Genomic DNA, 15,669 nt, shown 5'->3' with positions numbered 1-15,669 from the left:
AGTTCCTATTTTGTAATCCTATTTCTACAAGATCTCCTTTAATATTGTCCCCCTATTTGCGTCTAGGTCTTCCGGTTAAGACTGAAAGCGTTCTTACTTTCTTCCGTCCTAGACACATGACCTGCCCACATGAGCCTGCCACACTTTGGCAAACTATATAAATTATGAAATCCTCGTTATGAAGTATTAACTTTTAAAAATTCACAAACTACTAAATTTAGTGACACAGATATGAATAAAAGTTTACTGAAAAAAGCCAAAGGACCCTCTGTTCATAGATCGAAAGGGAACAGTGCTCAACAACACCATACTCAGCTTTGAAAAGAGGCTTCCACTTGAGAAAGATTAGACGGAACCTATTTGTTTCTTTCTTATTTTATTTATTTATTTCTATTATTGCACTTCAGAAAAAGCGAAGTTTCAACATACAACGGCAAAATTAGCGAAAAATTTGGGGAGCCAATGTGTTTGTTAACAATGACAATGCTCACGCGAAGCCTTGCAACTACAAATGACCTTACGCAATAGTATTCTGAACGATATGAATGCCAATCCAAAGTGTATTGAATAGTAATAGCTACGCATAATTTCCCATTACCCTAGGTTACCATACCAAAATTATCGAATGACAAGGTAATTTTTCAGTTAAATCAACTTTTCAATTAGAAGAAAAAATACTTCATTAACTTTTGTAAAGAGCATTTTTTTCCATCTTAAAATTGTATTAACGATGTTGGAGCTGTCCCGTTTTAAAAGGGAAATTATTTCTTCAGCCTCTATCCAGGCTGCGTTCCGTTCTAAAGCAGGGCAATACCAAACACCAGATTAATTTTAATACATTACGGTCTTATATTGCATTGCCACTTGGGCGAGCTACTCATGTCAAATTAGTTTTTGTTTGGTTGTCTTGTTTTGCAAATAAAAATAAAAGAGGATTCAATTTTACTAAGAGCAAGATATGCGACTGATCACAATATTATGGTATTATGTACAAAAAGGAGCCTATGTGATCATGTATCTTTGACGAAAAAGTTTATACATACACACACACACATACATACATACATACATACATACATACACAGTAGGGTGGAGCGTTTTGCACTTTTGTTGGAAATTCAATGACGACTAATGCGGAAAAGATGCCATTAGTAGCACCGACCAAATTGATTTTTTTAAAATATTTTTTTGGAAAACTCCTTACCCTGGCCCAACAACTTTAAGTTTTTGGTTAGGCAACACGCACAACACCAATGACAGAAAAACTAATGTGGTCATTTTTAGAGTTACCTGCTGGCTATAATAAAATTATTTCACTAAAAGAACTTGTAGCAATGCCAGTAAATAATTTTAAAATGCTTATGAGTACAGCCATATTAGCAAAGTTGTTGGAACTAATGTCCAGATTTTGTTTGGAATGCTACGTTAACGGTGAATATAGGCATAGCTCTTGATATTACACGATTTGTTTTTGGCTACTCTTCGCTTGTTATGTACACCGACAGCAAATGTCATGTAGCGGCAGGCTAAAAAACTTCGTGGTTGCCTACTTTGGCCACGTTTTTCCAGAGTTGTCGCAACTTCCGGCTCCGTCCAGAAGATTCAAGCACTTCCCGCTCGCCTCGTTGGCTCCAGAGTCTACGCCGACGTTTCTAGAATATTCTCGCTGAAACTTCGGCGGTGGTATAAGTATTGCGTACTTCGGCCAACCAATCCAATAGGACAGTTTATTGTCGCTTACGCTGTAACAGTTTTAGTTCGCTACTGTTTCTGACATGAGTTTGCGCATTGTACCTAAAGTTACAGTCTTCTTAGTGCGATACGATTCAGACACATTTTGTATACTTTGGTCTCCAAGTTCGGAAGCAATGGAAACCGAGATGAAGAAAAAGCCTCATAGCAGACCAACGCGGGAACAAGTGTGAAACGAGGCTTATTTGGCACTCCAAGTGAAAAGAGTGAAGTGCAGTTACCCACGTACACTGACGTTATGCGACATTATCAATGGTTTCGAAGTGGTTTAAGAGGTGACGAAATTGTAACTAAATTACCAGTTACTGACATTTGTAAAGTTAGTTGGACAAAGAGTTGTACATGTTTAGCGTAAAGCAAGCATTCTTGTGGTTTCAGGAAAGAGAGTTTTTGATATGCTGGAAACATTTCATAATAAGTGTTGCACCAAGGAAAAAATTTCAGTTGACAAGGACATGAAGCAACACTTCGTGCAGGTTTAGTTGCCACGCGGAAAAGTGTCTTTTTGATATTGCATCTTGCAAATCTAAAACCGCCGAAGATTGCAACTGTGAGAGGACACGCAAGATTCCAAAACAAGAATTGAAGATTATTTTGGACCAGAAAAAATCATGGAAACTGAGCATTAGTAATATTGACGTCAGAACAAGCAAATTTCTGTGAAAGATGTTCTCCAGTAAAGCAAGCAGATTTAAAATGCAGACAACCAACAAAGACGCTGGAAGTGTTGAAGCAACTCCATCAACTAGCGGGATTAGGCATAAGCACAGGTCAAAGGCACTGGCGTCGTCAGAGGAATCCAGCGAAGCTGTTGAATCGGGAAGCACGTTGGATCTGACTTCGATGAGCCACCAAGAAAGAAAAATAACCTAAAGCGCATCTGTATTCAAAATACAGCGGAGGTAGCGTTTAGAACTGGAGCTTCAGTCAGACAGGTTGCTTTGATTGCTTCTGCCGTATTTCAGGACGAGAGAATCATAACGCCAGAGGACAAAAACCTTATTGTTGACAGATCTAAGGTACGAAGAGAAGATTAAGAAAGAAAAGGCTCAGCTAGGCCGGGCGATTACAAATATCTTCTTCGACGGAAAAGTGATGCAACTCTTGTGCAAGAAAAAATTAACAGACAACTACCAAGACGAGAGGTTACAGAAAAGCATTTCACAGTTCTACTGGATCCCGGTTCAGAATACTTGGGTCATGCCACACCTAAGTCAGGCACTCGCAATGATATTGCCGACCCTATATTGGATCTTTTAGAGAAGAACCAGTACGACGTATCAAGTCTTGAGGCAGACGGCAGCAATGGTGAAGCCACGAACACAGGATGGGATAACGGCGTGATAAGTCAGATACAAAGAAAGATCCATAGGAAAGAAACTGGAGCATTTCATTTGCCTTTTTTATACCAACGAGTTGCCATTTTGACACCTATTTATCGAATTGGATGGTGGTACGACTGGGCCTAACGCTTTTTCCGACCCCATCGGAAAGATATTAAAGGATTGTGAACGTTCATCGACGGTCTCCTTTATAGCCATTCCCGTTGAATGGGTGTCTGAAATGGAAAAACTAGATTGCTTAATCAGCGACCAGAATTATCTCTTTGAAATTTGTAAGGCTGTATCTACTGGAATGTGTACTACCGATGTAGCAAACAGAAAACCAATACCATTATCACATTCACGATGGCTTACACTGGCCTACAGGATTCTTCGCTACTACATCAGTACTGATAAACCTAGTTCAAGTTTATGTCTACTTTGAGAGTACATTGTTAAAATATACGCTCCCGTCAAGTTTTCAATACGGCGAAATCCTTCGTGCGAAATGGGCGCCATGCATCTCTTAAGCATAGTTAAGCTATCAAGTTTTCTGCCAGAAAATCTACAACACATAGTAGTTTATGTTCTACAAACAAACGGATACTACGCTCATAAAAACCTGCTGATAGCGATGACAGCAGACGAAAACCCGCATATTCTAACGTTAGGCTCGAGAAGGATAAAAAAGTGCCGCAGCCAGAAGACTCCGAGATCAAACCGTCTACGTGACTTCATTGATCCGAAATTAAACTTTACAGCTGAAAATTATTATGACATGATTAATTGGCTTAAATGTCTAACAGAGCCGCCAATCACACGAAAAATAACGGATCAGCAGCTTGAAGAAAACATCCGAACTTTAGCTACTCTAACAACAACATTCCCTTGCCATAGTTAAGCTGTGGAACGCACAGTGAAGCCGGTGTCCAAGACAGCGCCGAAAAAGTGCAAGCAGAACTCAAGAGATAGCTACGTTAAAGCCAAACTGAAGTCTAGAACAGGAATTCCCCGTTTCAAGACAAAGAAGAACTACGTGACCTAAGGTCAAATTTCAGCGTATGTCAACTGGGTGGGTGGGTGGTCGGAACTCGATATGCAACAACCTCAACGTAGTGAGTTTGTGTTATTTTGCGTACAGAGCAAAATAAATGAAGAGTTGCACAAAGAAAATCGTGTTATATCAAGGGCTATGCCTACAATCATCGTTAACGTGGTGTTCCAAACAAAATTTGGACGTTAATTCATATAACTGAGCTAATATGGGTGTACTTTGACTTGTAAACATTTTAAAATTATTTACTGGCATTGCTACAAGTTCTTTTAATGAAATAATTGTATTATAGTCATCAGGTAACTCTAAGAACAAGTACAAGTAGCTTTTCTGTCATTGGTGTTGTGCGTGTTGCCTAACCAAACACAAAAAACTTTAAGTCCGTTGGAGCAGGGTAAGAACTTGTCCAAAAAATAAATTTAAAAAATCAGTAAAGTCGGTGCCACTAATGGCACCTTTCCGCACTAGCCGTCATCGAATTTCCAACAAAATAGCAACACGCTCCACCCTCACACACACACACACACACACGCATTATATATATATATATATATATATATATATATATATATATATATATATTAATAGTGGAACATATTATATTGAAATATGTAATAGATTATCTCTTTTCATACACACACTTTAAAATTTCCTGTAACCATGTCTAGAAATCCAAGTTCTATTCGATAAGGGAGAAGGTTTAATACATACTCCAGAATACATTATTCTTAATCACTTGTGAATAATAAATTTATCCATAAACAATCATAGAAAAGATTACTGTTAGGACAAATTATTGAATAGACAATTATTAGACAATTATAGAAATAGGGAATTAATATAATTGTTAGAATATAAGAATACATAGATAAAAAGTGTTTAAAAAATGTGCACTAGCCGTTCCTAAGGTAATTTGGGCATGAGTATGTGCAAATAGAAAGTTACAAGATATAGATTATGGATGTTATGTAAGATATGATTTATGATTTCAAGATTACAAGAAGATAGGATAATGATGAGTAATATGTTTTAAGAGATTTATATGCAACAAGGATAAAGGTACAGATAAAGAATAAACAAGATTCAAGAAGTTTTACTAAGTATTGATTTTGTGTAGATTACTGTTGTAGTAAAATAGATACAAACAAGTGATCTAGATACGATATAAAGATTTCCGATTAAGTAATTTAACCTAACAATTTGGCGCAGTCGGTAGGATAGGATTCAAGCTCTAGGATACCAGTATTGATCCAAGAAGAATTAAAGTTAACAGATTGTATTGAAGGATTAAAAGAGAGAGCTAGGATACACAATGTCTTCATTGCCAAGTTTTCCACCTTTCAACTGTGAAACCGATCACCTGCAAGCATATCTGGATCGTTTTGAACATTTATGTATAGCCACACAAATCCCAGATGACAGAAAGGTCTCAACTTTGTTTGCTATTATTGGTTCCGAAGCGTATGAGCAAATTTGTAATATGTGTTGGCCAAATTCACCATCAGAAAAGTCATATGAAGAAATCAAGACAGTTATGAAAACATATTATGCAGCAAAAGTGAACGTTATTTCGGAGAGATTTCAATTCCACAGCATGAAGCAGAAGCCTTATCAGTCTATTAATAGCTTTGTACTAGATCTAAAAAAGCAATCATCATTTTGTGGCTACACTTGTTGCTTGGATGAGAATCTTCGAGACCAGTTTGTGTTTGGAGTCACTGATGAAGCGATTCGGCGTAAGCTGTTAAACACAAAAGATTTGACTTTCCAGCAAGCTATAGACATTGCGTTAACTATGGAAAGCACCGAACAACAGTTGAGGTTATATAAGCCTAAACCAGAGTCTGGTATAAATATGGTGCATTCGACAAAAAATCGTTTTGCAAAAGTTAACGAGCGGCATGGGTCTAGTTCCACTTCAGCATCTCCAAAATCATCATCATCTCCAAGATCGTCACCGAAATTTCCTGCTCGGTGTAGTTTCTGTAGATTACTACACAAGAGAGGAGCTTGTCCTGCGTGGGGAAAACAATGTTTAAAATGTGGACGTAGGAATCATTTTGCATTAGCCTGTCAATATGACACTTTTGAAGCCTCTGAAAATACCATCATGAAGTCAGAACAGGACGAACTAGTTGAAATGGCAAATCAGCTGAAGTTAGATCACGTATTTTGTGATACGGAAGAGGAACGCACACTTTCTGATTGTGATCCACACTATGGCATGACGGACATATTGTGGTATGATCAGTGGAACCAAGAGAATTCACAGTGCAAGGATGAACAGCGTGACAGGACCAAATGCACGGATCAACAGCAAGACAGGATTGGGTTGGCAACAGTGGCAACCGACGGATTACAAGGGCATATGTCAGAGCTGCATGAAGTAGAGGTTCCGAACTACCCAGATATAGGAGTTTTAGAGGATAAGCACACGAATTCTCCCAAGAGAGTTAAACATTGTTGGGCCAATTGGTGGTACAAGAAAAGGTCACGAGATCATCGGAAAGAGTCTGATAGCAAGGAGAAGAACTGTGATTCTGTGGAAGCCGGCAAGAACACTTCGTGGACGGAGGAGCTGCAAGAGCGTGACGTAATTCTTGCTCAGCTGATGGAGAAACAAAAGTGCATGCAGGCACAGATAGATTTTCTGCAGGAGAGATGGCAGGCGCAACAAAGAAGAAGGAAGTTTAGAAGATGGAAAGGAAAAGAAGATTATTCGGAGGATTCATAGATTTCTTTGATTTGATTTCTGTTTCTGTGATACGTTTCAGTTGCAAGTGGTTAGATTTTGTTGTAAGTTGTTAGATTAGGCTACAAGATATATAAGATTACATAAGATGTTAGGTTAGGTTTCAAGGTATAAGTCTTATTTTGTAAAGAGGGGAGAATGTTAGAATATAAGAATACATAGATAAAAAGTGTTTAAAAAATGTGCACTAGCCGTTCCTAAGGTAATTTGGGCATGAGTATGTGCAAATAGAAAGTTACAAGATATAGATTATGGATGTTATGTAAGATATGATTTATGATTTCAAGATTACAAGAAGATAGGATAATGATGAGTAATATGTTTTAAGAGATTTATATGCAACAAGGATAAAGGTACAGATAAAGAATAAACAAGATTCAAGAAGTTTTACTAAGTATTGATTTTGTGTAGATTACTGTTGTAGTAAAATAGATACAAACAAGTGATCTAGATACGATATAAAGATTTCCGATTAAGTAATTTAACCTAACAATAATAAAGTAACTTTACTAATTTATAGAGTTGTTACAACGAATTACAAGGAAAATTAATATATATAAATTGTTATAAGATATATATATGGTAGTTATTTATACAGCTCCGACGAACGTCAGCACTTTTAGTACGTAAAGAGAAATTGTTCTCCTTAAGAAAGATGTGTTCGTGGTATAAAAAGACAAGAATCAGAAAATAACTTTAATACATGTAGCATTCTTTTCATAAATCTGATTTGCCTGATGTCGGAAGAGAAATATGTGAAACTAAAAACTATATGAAAAAAAGTGTTAGAACTGAATGAATGCTCTTCTCAGAAAGATACGTACACGTAATTATGACTGTAATAATACACATAACCACTAGTTGGTGTGAACGAAAATAATGCTTGAAAGCTGAAGGTAGAACTAAAGGAAAGACGTAAAACATAAATACAAGTCACATGTTTCAAGCTTCCAAATCAAATCAATTTAACACATATATATGATTTATTTGAAGAAGAGCTATGCTGATCTCTTTCATCCTCTATAGCCTCTTTCGTCTCACGAGCTCCCATGTAGATAACGTACGCGCCTTTAGCGTGAAGACCGGCGTTTGATTCCTGGCGGGAGATTATATAGTTCGGGTACAATGTTAAGCTGTAGTCCACGTTCCATATAGTGTTGTTATCTGACGCTAAACTCTAATCCAATTCAAGCATCGTTAGTCCCACTCATTGCATGTAAAGAACCGGGACGAATTATCTCAATTAAACATACATGTTGGTATATTTTCTTATTATGATTTAGTCCACTGCTATCAAAGTGAAAGGGAGTGCACTGTATTTGGAATATTCGCATATTTTCCCCTGTACGTAACATCATAGAACCAGAAAATAATCGTTCCAGAATCTCATCTACATGAAAGGCATAGCAGTAATTCAGGTACTTCTATGTTTTGGAATAGTTTACATTTATTCTAGGCTAGTATATCTAACTGATGTTCAAACGTGTTTCGTGAACATTCTCACATTGTTTTACTACATATATTAAACATACAAATATTTGCAAAGTATTTTTAACCTCCTCGGAAACAGAAGAACAATTATTTAACGACGAAAACGTCTCGGAAATATTAGTATCCTCTAATAGTACTTTAAAATGATATAATTTTCCCTTTTGTGTGCAGGATGCTGCGTAACTACTCCAAGCAAATGCAAGAATTCAAATGGACAAATACAAATTAACCAAGAATGGAATAAATTTACAAGACATGTGGTAGCCTATATTTCAACATACATTCAAACTTAAGCTTTATTACTGGCCATATGCAAATTGCTCATGAACTATTATACAAGAACTAATATGCACATCACCGTTGGTTTGGTTCGTATATTTGTGAGGTAAATTTTGGTGAAAATAGAGAAAAGATGCCGAGTATTTACTCAGAGATGCTTTCAATAATTTTATCCTGCCTGTTACTGTCGAGATCAGCAATTTCCGCATCTCATACCACAAATTGTCATGCAACTTGTGATTTATTTTGTGCACAACTGGAGATTAGTTGTGACCACATGTTTTCCTTAAACTTGTACTATAACAAAGGTGCACAATAAGTACACGCCAACGACTCGAGACAGGTATCATCACAAATATCGATATGAGTAATACTACGAATACTACTTCTAATAATACTGATAATATTAATAATAATAATAATAATACAGTGAAGTTGACTAAGAAAAACATACTTGGCATAAGGCACTAAAGAATGAAATGAACGAGAAAAGAGAAATATTAAACAATTTCTGCCGTGAACAATATAAGAATTAATTGAACATATACGGCACACACTAAATTTCGCGCAATTAGCCAGAATCATTCGTAGAAAAGCCAATCGGATTGGACATATATTGCGAAGAAATTGTCTTCTTCATACCGCCATACAAGGAAAAATGAAAGGAAATCAAAAGGAAGAAAAGGAATAGAACTGATCAATCATTCGAAAATGGAAGGCAATATTGAGTTAACCCTTTGGGGATCCTATTGTACAATTTGGTATTTCATGGTACATTGCGTTATTTCTCTTCTATTTGAGCTTTTCCTCCGGGTTTTTTTCAAGTCCAGAGACATTGTAGAAGACATTACGTATGCTTTCAGACCGTCCTGCGTCCAGACATAGGAGGTGATGACGTCATAATTTTGAAATATATATATTTTCCCTTATGAAGCCAAAGTTCATTATCTTTTGGCGAGCTTATTTTTTCACGTAGAAGATTGAAATTTTGCACAAACATTCAGTCCAGCGAGTAGTATCTACCAGATATTTTTTTCGATTTCTGCGTTAAAACAGGGGGTTTCCAGAGGGGCAAAGGTTGAAAACAGGGATATTTTTACCCAAAAAATCTCGTTTTTAGGTTTTCCCGCCTCACATACATGATGGAGACACGCGAGTCATACCGTCTGAAAAGCAGTTCCTTTCTGAAGAGAATGACCGTCGAATTATTATCCTAGGGTAATTAGGGATGTCTCAGGGAATTTTTAAAAAATATAGGGCAAAATGGGACATGGTCGGTATATTTTTTTTTTTTTTTTGGCGGGCTTACTTTTGCACCTAGAAGATTGAAATTGTGCATAAACATTCAGACCACCTAGTAGTATTTATCAGATTTTTTCAGAGCTCTGCATTAAAACAGGGGGGGTTCAGAGGGTTAAAATTGAAAAAAGTAATTTTTAGACCCAAAAAATCCCGTTTTTCGGGATTTTCCCGCATTACATACATAATGGAGACACGTGAGTCATACCGTCTGAAAGGCAGTTCCATTCTGAAGAGAATGACGGTCGAATTATTATCCTAGGGTAATTAGGGACGTCTCAGGGAATTTTTATCAAAAAATACTTCTGTATAGGGAAAAATGGAACATAGTCGGTATATTTTTTTGCGGGCTTATTTTTTCACGTAGAAGATTGAAATTTTGCACAAACATTCAGTCCACCGAGTAGTATTTACCAGATTTTTTCCCGATTTCTGCGTTAAAACAGGGGAGTCCAGAGAGGAAAAGTTGAAAAAAGGGATTTTTAGATTTAAAAAAATCCCTTTCTTCTGGAATTTCCATCCTTACATACATGATAGGGACACGTGAGTCATACCGTCTGAAAGGCAGTTCTATTCTGAAGAGAATGATGGGCAAAAGATGACCCTAGGGTAATTAGAGATGTCTCAGGAAATTTTTTCCCTGAGATCATAGTGTTTTGCGGTAATTTGGGGCATTGTTGGGATTCTTGATAAAATTTCTCCCGCCCTTACTATTCAAGATAGAATCTTAAAATTTGGTACACACATTTAGTCTACCAAGTACTATTTATCAGATTTTTATGAGCTCTTTATGTTCACACAGGGCCGCTCCAGAGGGACCCAAAGTTTCAAAAAAAATCCCTCAAAATTTTCCTTTCGACATCAATTTTCCCTCTCCTGGTATACGGTATGGGCATGCAAGTGATACCATTTGAAAGCCAGCTCCATTCTAAAGAGAATGAGGTATGAAACATGATCCTAGGATAAATAGTGACCATGCAGTAGCTGCTTGACTGAAAGTCTAAAAAATAGCCCAAAAAGCCAGGATCCCTAAAGGGTTAAAAGGGGAAGCTGAAGATCGTGAAACGTGAAAGAAATATTTGTAGGTCAAAAACCTGCAAGACTTCTAGCAGTGCAACTGAAATAACAATGAGAAATTTGACGTCACCCCTGGAATGTGTAAACCTAGTCTAAACTACTGAACACTAACATTTTAATACCAGTCAGACATAACGAAAATAACAGAAAATCGTCAAAATTAAACAACAAACAAAAGTTCGTATCTCTGGTTGTGATATAAATTAAATAACTAGTATCTAAACTAAGCTATGTACGAATACAAAAGATTAGTCACTAAGTTAGTAATTTGAATTTGTATGCAATGTACTTAAAACTATGCGTTACACTTAATGTTTAGTCTTTTAAGCCAATGCCATGAAAAGCTCTCGATTATTTGGATGATGTGTGTATCCGAGACAGCATGGGTCAACATAAAATTCACCCGTGTTACACTCAACACTTCCCACTACGATCCACTAAGTTCTCTACTTCAATTCTCTATGAACTATTATGACTTATCACTGTGGTTCACAATCCTTATTTGGTCGACGTCTAAGCAACACTCAAAAGAGAATACACATGTTAACATTTTCTATCTGTTTTGTTTAGTTACATGTAATATGATTGGACTGAATTGAATTTTACGTGGTAAAACGAAGAAAACACAAAGAACGCAGACATTTTCTTCTTAATCCGAGTGTGAATCTTTATATTTAATCACTCAAAGGTCCCTTCCTCCGCAGCAACATTAGATCAGACTAATATGATATAAACAGAGTTAAATATTAGCTATAAATAGCATAAACACAAGAAAGGAAAGACTGTCTGAAAGGAAGATCAAGTGACGCTAAAATGAGGAAGTTATTTTCTATACAAATCAGGCACTGTAGTTGAAAGTCTTAAAGATTTTCATTCTTCTTGGTTCTCGTATTTTCCCACATTCTCCTAAAGTCCTCTGTGTTAATCCTCATGTTAGGGATAGATTTTATGACCCTTGTTGTGCTGTAAGTCATGACATGAAAAATGTCTGAACGTTAGAATTTAATACTTAATTATTTAACAAACGGAAAATGATTCATCTCCCTGCCGTTTCATTAAACAAATATAAAGCACCGTTTACAACGTTTCTCTTCAATTATGTATTGAAATATCACTAAAGAAAACAACTAATGCTTTTACTTGATGATATTTCGTTATAGACCAAGTATTGCTTTCTTGGCCTAAGTAAGACGAAGTATCGAGGGAATGTATTTGTTTGGAAAAATCGAAGTACCAAAATAATTATACAAATTATTAACAAATTCCTTTTCTTTTATATGCTATTGGATCCTATTGATTCTAATCGAATTTTAGTTCTTTTAGATTAACTATTCTTAAGGAGATTGGTTTTCAACACTTATCTGTAACATGGTCATTTTCAAGTTCAGAATCCTCCGATTATGTACCCAGGCTAAGCGAGAGGATGAGATGCATGACAATCACCAAATGAGGAGACTATGGGCCACGAAAGAATTCCAAGAAACCCATGCAAACGGTTTTCCTACACTACAAAGCTGACTTGTCGGGATTTGGATCGATGAAGAACACTCTGTGAAAAGGTAGCTAGGCTACCACTAAGCCACCGTGTCCCCGTAACATGGTATGTGCCCAAAGAGCAGCAGAAAGCATTCTTTTAGAGAAAAATGTTATTCTGCCGGCAAATATCAAACATTCTTTTATAGGCTTTGCCCGCTGTACGAGGTCGTATGTTGAGACCCGCTATCATAAAATGTAAGCTTCCGAGATAAGAACCTTTACCAGTGAAGTTAATGAAGCCATATATTAAGATGAAAAATTTTACTTACGAAAGCACAATTTCTGGTTGGGCCCGTAGGAGTTAGCTCGCGATACGACATATCAATATTGGAACAATCGCAACAAGTGAAAAGGTTCTATAAATTTAACACTACGAAAAAAAACTCAATAATTTCTTAGTGTGGTCCGTATTTGTGATTCTTACTTACTAGGGTGTTCTGTATATAAAATAATGTTAGTTACAGAACTGATAAATACATAAAAATATACTACCATTTGTATAATAAAAATGACTGAGAGGGGAAAGTTATAGATAAGCCCGTGAGATACAGTTTTCTACAACAGCAAACGTATTACCGATTTTTCTCCCATAAAATAAACATACTTCGTATTGCACATAGTGTTTCAGGAGACTCATATTAAGTAACCTTCATACTCGACATCAGTTTACATCTTGTTTAAATAACTCCTGAATGAACGGTTTACTTACAAGCACTGTTTCGTAAGAATAACTGGGATTGACATTACTCAGAAGTGTTCAGCATTCAATCTAACACTCAAGATTTGGCTTAAGGAGTAGGCATATAGCAATTTACCGTTATGTTCGGACACTTATTCCACTGCAGAAATGTCTCACCCCTTACAAAGCTAAGTATATATTGAGCTTTCTACATGTTCAGATGCTTGCGATTCTAATACCTTAGTTTAAAGTAAACGAAAACAAAACAAAAATAAATAAATAACAATATATTCCAAGTGTTGAAACGAAATATATATACAAAACATACTACTGACGAAATAAACGCATTTGAACGTACCTAAGGGCTTGAGAACTGCTACCTGATTCTCGGTTATAATTTTCCAGAACGTCCTCTTCATGATCCTTCTTACGTTCAACAGTGGCAGAAATATTACTCTTTGACTCTTTAGTCTTGTGTGTAAAATCGGATGATTCTGGCTTGATATTACTCGGAAAACGTTTGGCATTTACATCAGCTGTTGATAAACGCTCGACTAAACATACTGCTTTTGAAGTTAGTTTCCAATCTGATACTCTTTGATCCTCATTGCTTTCTGAAACGATATTCTGTTCTTCCGTTCCACTTTCTCGTTTTTTATATTCCAAATGTATTGCAAGGGGATCTTCATGATCACTAGTATTACTAGTACAAAGTATATAATTACAGTTTTCGAATGACTCGTTTTCTGTTTCCATTTCAACCTTAATAGGAACATTTTCTGTTTTCATTTCAAGTTTATTAAAACACAAGTTGAAATTATTAAAAGACATTTCGTTAACACAAAATCTTCAAGTTGGAGATTTCAAACATTCAGCACTTATGTTAATGGAAGACAAATCTGAAACCAGTAAGAAAAATATTATTCGTTTTAACAAAATTTATAAGCGGGACGGTTAGTGGGTGGAACGGTTTGGGATCAGAATAGGGTTGTGAAACTTACTGAACACAGTATTTCAAAAAAAATCCAAATTTCCTACTACTCATACCAAAATATCAATATACCTAATACCGAAACTACAGAACTACACCGAAATATTGATCAATATCCGAATTATAATTAATATTTTGTCTTGTTAAAGGGAAAACTAATCTATTTTTCCTTCTCATTTGTATACAAATATATTATAAATCTATATTATCTTTCTTGAATATTATTATTTTTTCCATACATAAGTACGTTTGATGGAAGTGCGATCCTGGGTTTTTGTATTTTCTTTTTAAATAAAGTTAAGAATTCTTAACGCACGATCAGTGTTGCATAAGGAGAGAAAACGTCAGCACTAAAATTTCCTCTGCAACATTACTACCTCATATCTCTTACGTAAATATGAAAAACAACGATAAACGAATTTTCCACTTCAAAATGGATAGCATTATCAAGACGTAATGTAATATTTGAAAGATAGATTTGCATGTTCACTCCAGCCTTTCGTCTTTAGTCAAATACATGTAGGTATAGAAATTTCTAATTAAATTTATTTTGTCGTCGTTCTTGTATGTTGTAATATGCTCATCCTAACTTTTTTGGGTAGTTTCAGTTTTCCGGTATTTAAATGTCATTGAATTTTTTCTTTTCTAGTCACATATGGCATTTTTGGTTGATATGTTGTATTGGTGTTTAGTCAATTTTAATTCCAATATTATATGAAACATGTACCTATTAGTTAATATTGGATCCTAACAACGTTTTTTTTTTTTATCAGAAATGAAAATATATATTTTGCGCACAGGCTTATCCAGAGAGCACGCAAGAAATTCTTATATACAGATGTTATGGAGGATATACCCAACTGATTGTTATAGTCCATTATAAACCTATTTTAAATTAACGAAATAACAAAAGTATTACAAGCGTTGAGAGAAAAATGATGCCCTTCAACTTTACTAAATTAAAAAAAAAATAATAATAATAATAAATGCCATAGCATATGACGTGGTAAACCTTTCTTCCCTTGATGGAGAATACAGTAATTTTTCTACTTTACAAATAAACAATAATATATTATTTTCTTCATGCTTTATAAATACTGCTTTGAGGTAGCCGTATCTTTTGTTACTTTATGTAATAATTAACAGACAATCTCCACCGAAACAGTCAAGAGACTTTCTACCCCTACGACAATGAATGCCTCCTCCGGGAGCTACGAAATTGTTCGGAGGATCTTATTCGACTAGAGTTACCAGTGCTTTTCGAAGTATTTCTTTCACTCTCCAGGTAGAAATCTGAGCTCATCACTGCTACAGTTATTACTCGAATTACTCGAATGAGTGCTAATCATGTATACATAAGGAGTGGCCTAACATACGGAAACTGCGATCTATATAAAGACGTGTTTCAAATTAAAATGTGTTTTCCTTCATGCTTGT

General features: G+C 35.8%; 1 protein-coding gene across 5 annotated transcripts in view; it reads right to left on the bottom strand.

Moving 5' to 3' along the window:
* The window catches only part of LOC145692839 (uncharacterized), a 42,465-nt gene that overhangs the window by 7,202 nt on the left and 19,594 nt on the right, over window positions 1–15,669 (bottom strand). For all 5 annotated transcript variants that reach the window (XM_081768344.1, XM_081768341.1, XM_081768343.1 and 2 more), the window contains exon 2: window positions 13,600–14,140. In XM_081768344.1, the coding sequence (XP_081624470.1) occupies window positions 13,600–14,072 (473 nt within the window). In that variant the 5' untranslated portion in view covers window positions 14,073–14,140. The remainder of the gene's footprint in view (window positions 1–13,599; window positions 14,141–15,669) is intronic.

The sequence above is a fragment of the Thermobia domestica genome, chromosome 8 (genome assembly GCF_964235325.1).
Source record: "Thermobia domestica chromosome 8, izTheDome1.hap1.1, whole genome shotgun sequence".
NCBI classification, from domain to species: Eukaryota; Metazoa; Arthropoda; class Insecta; order Zygentoma; family Lepismatidae; genus Thermobia; species Thermobia domestica.
This window is presented reverse-complemented; position numbering and strand designations above follow the sequence as displayed.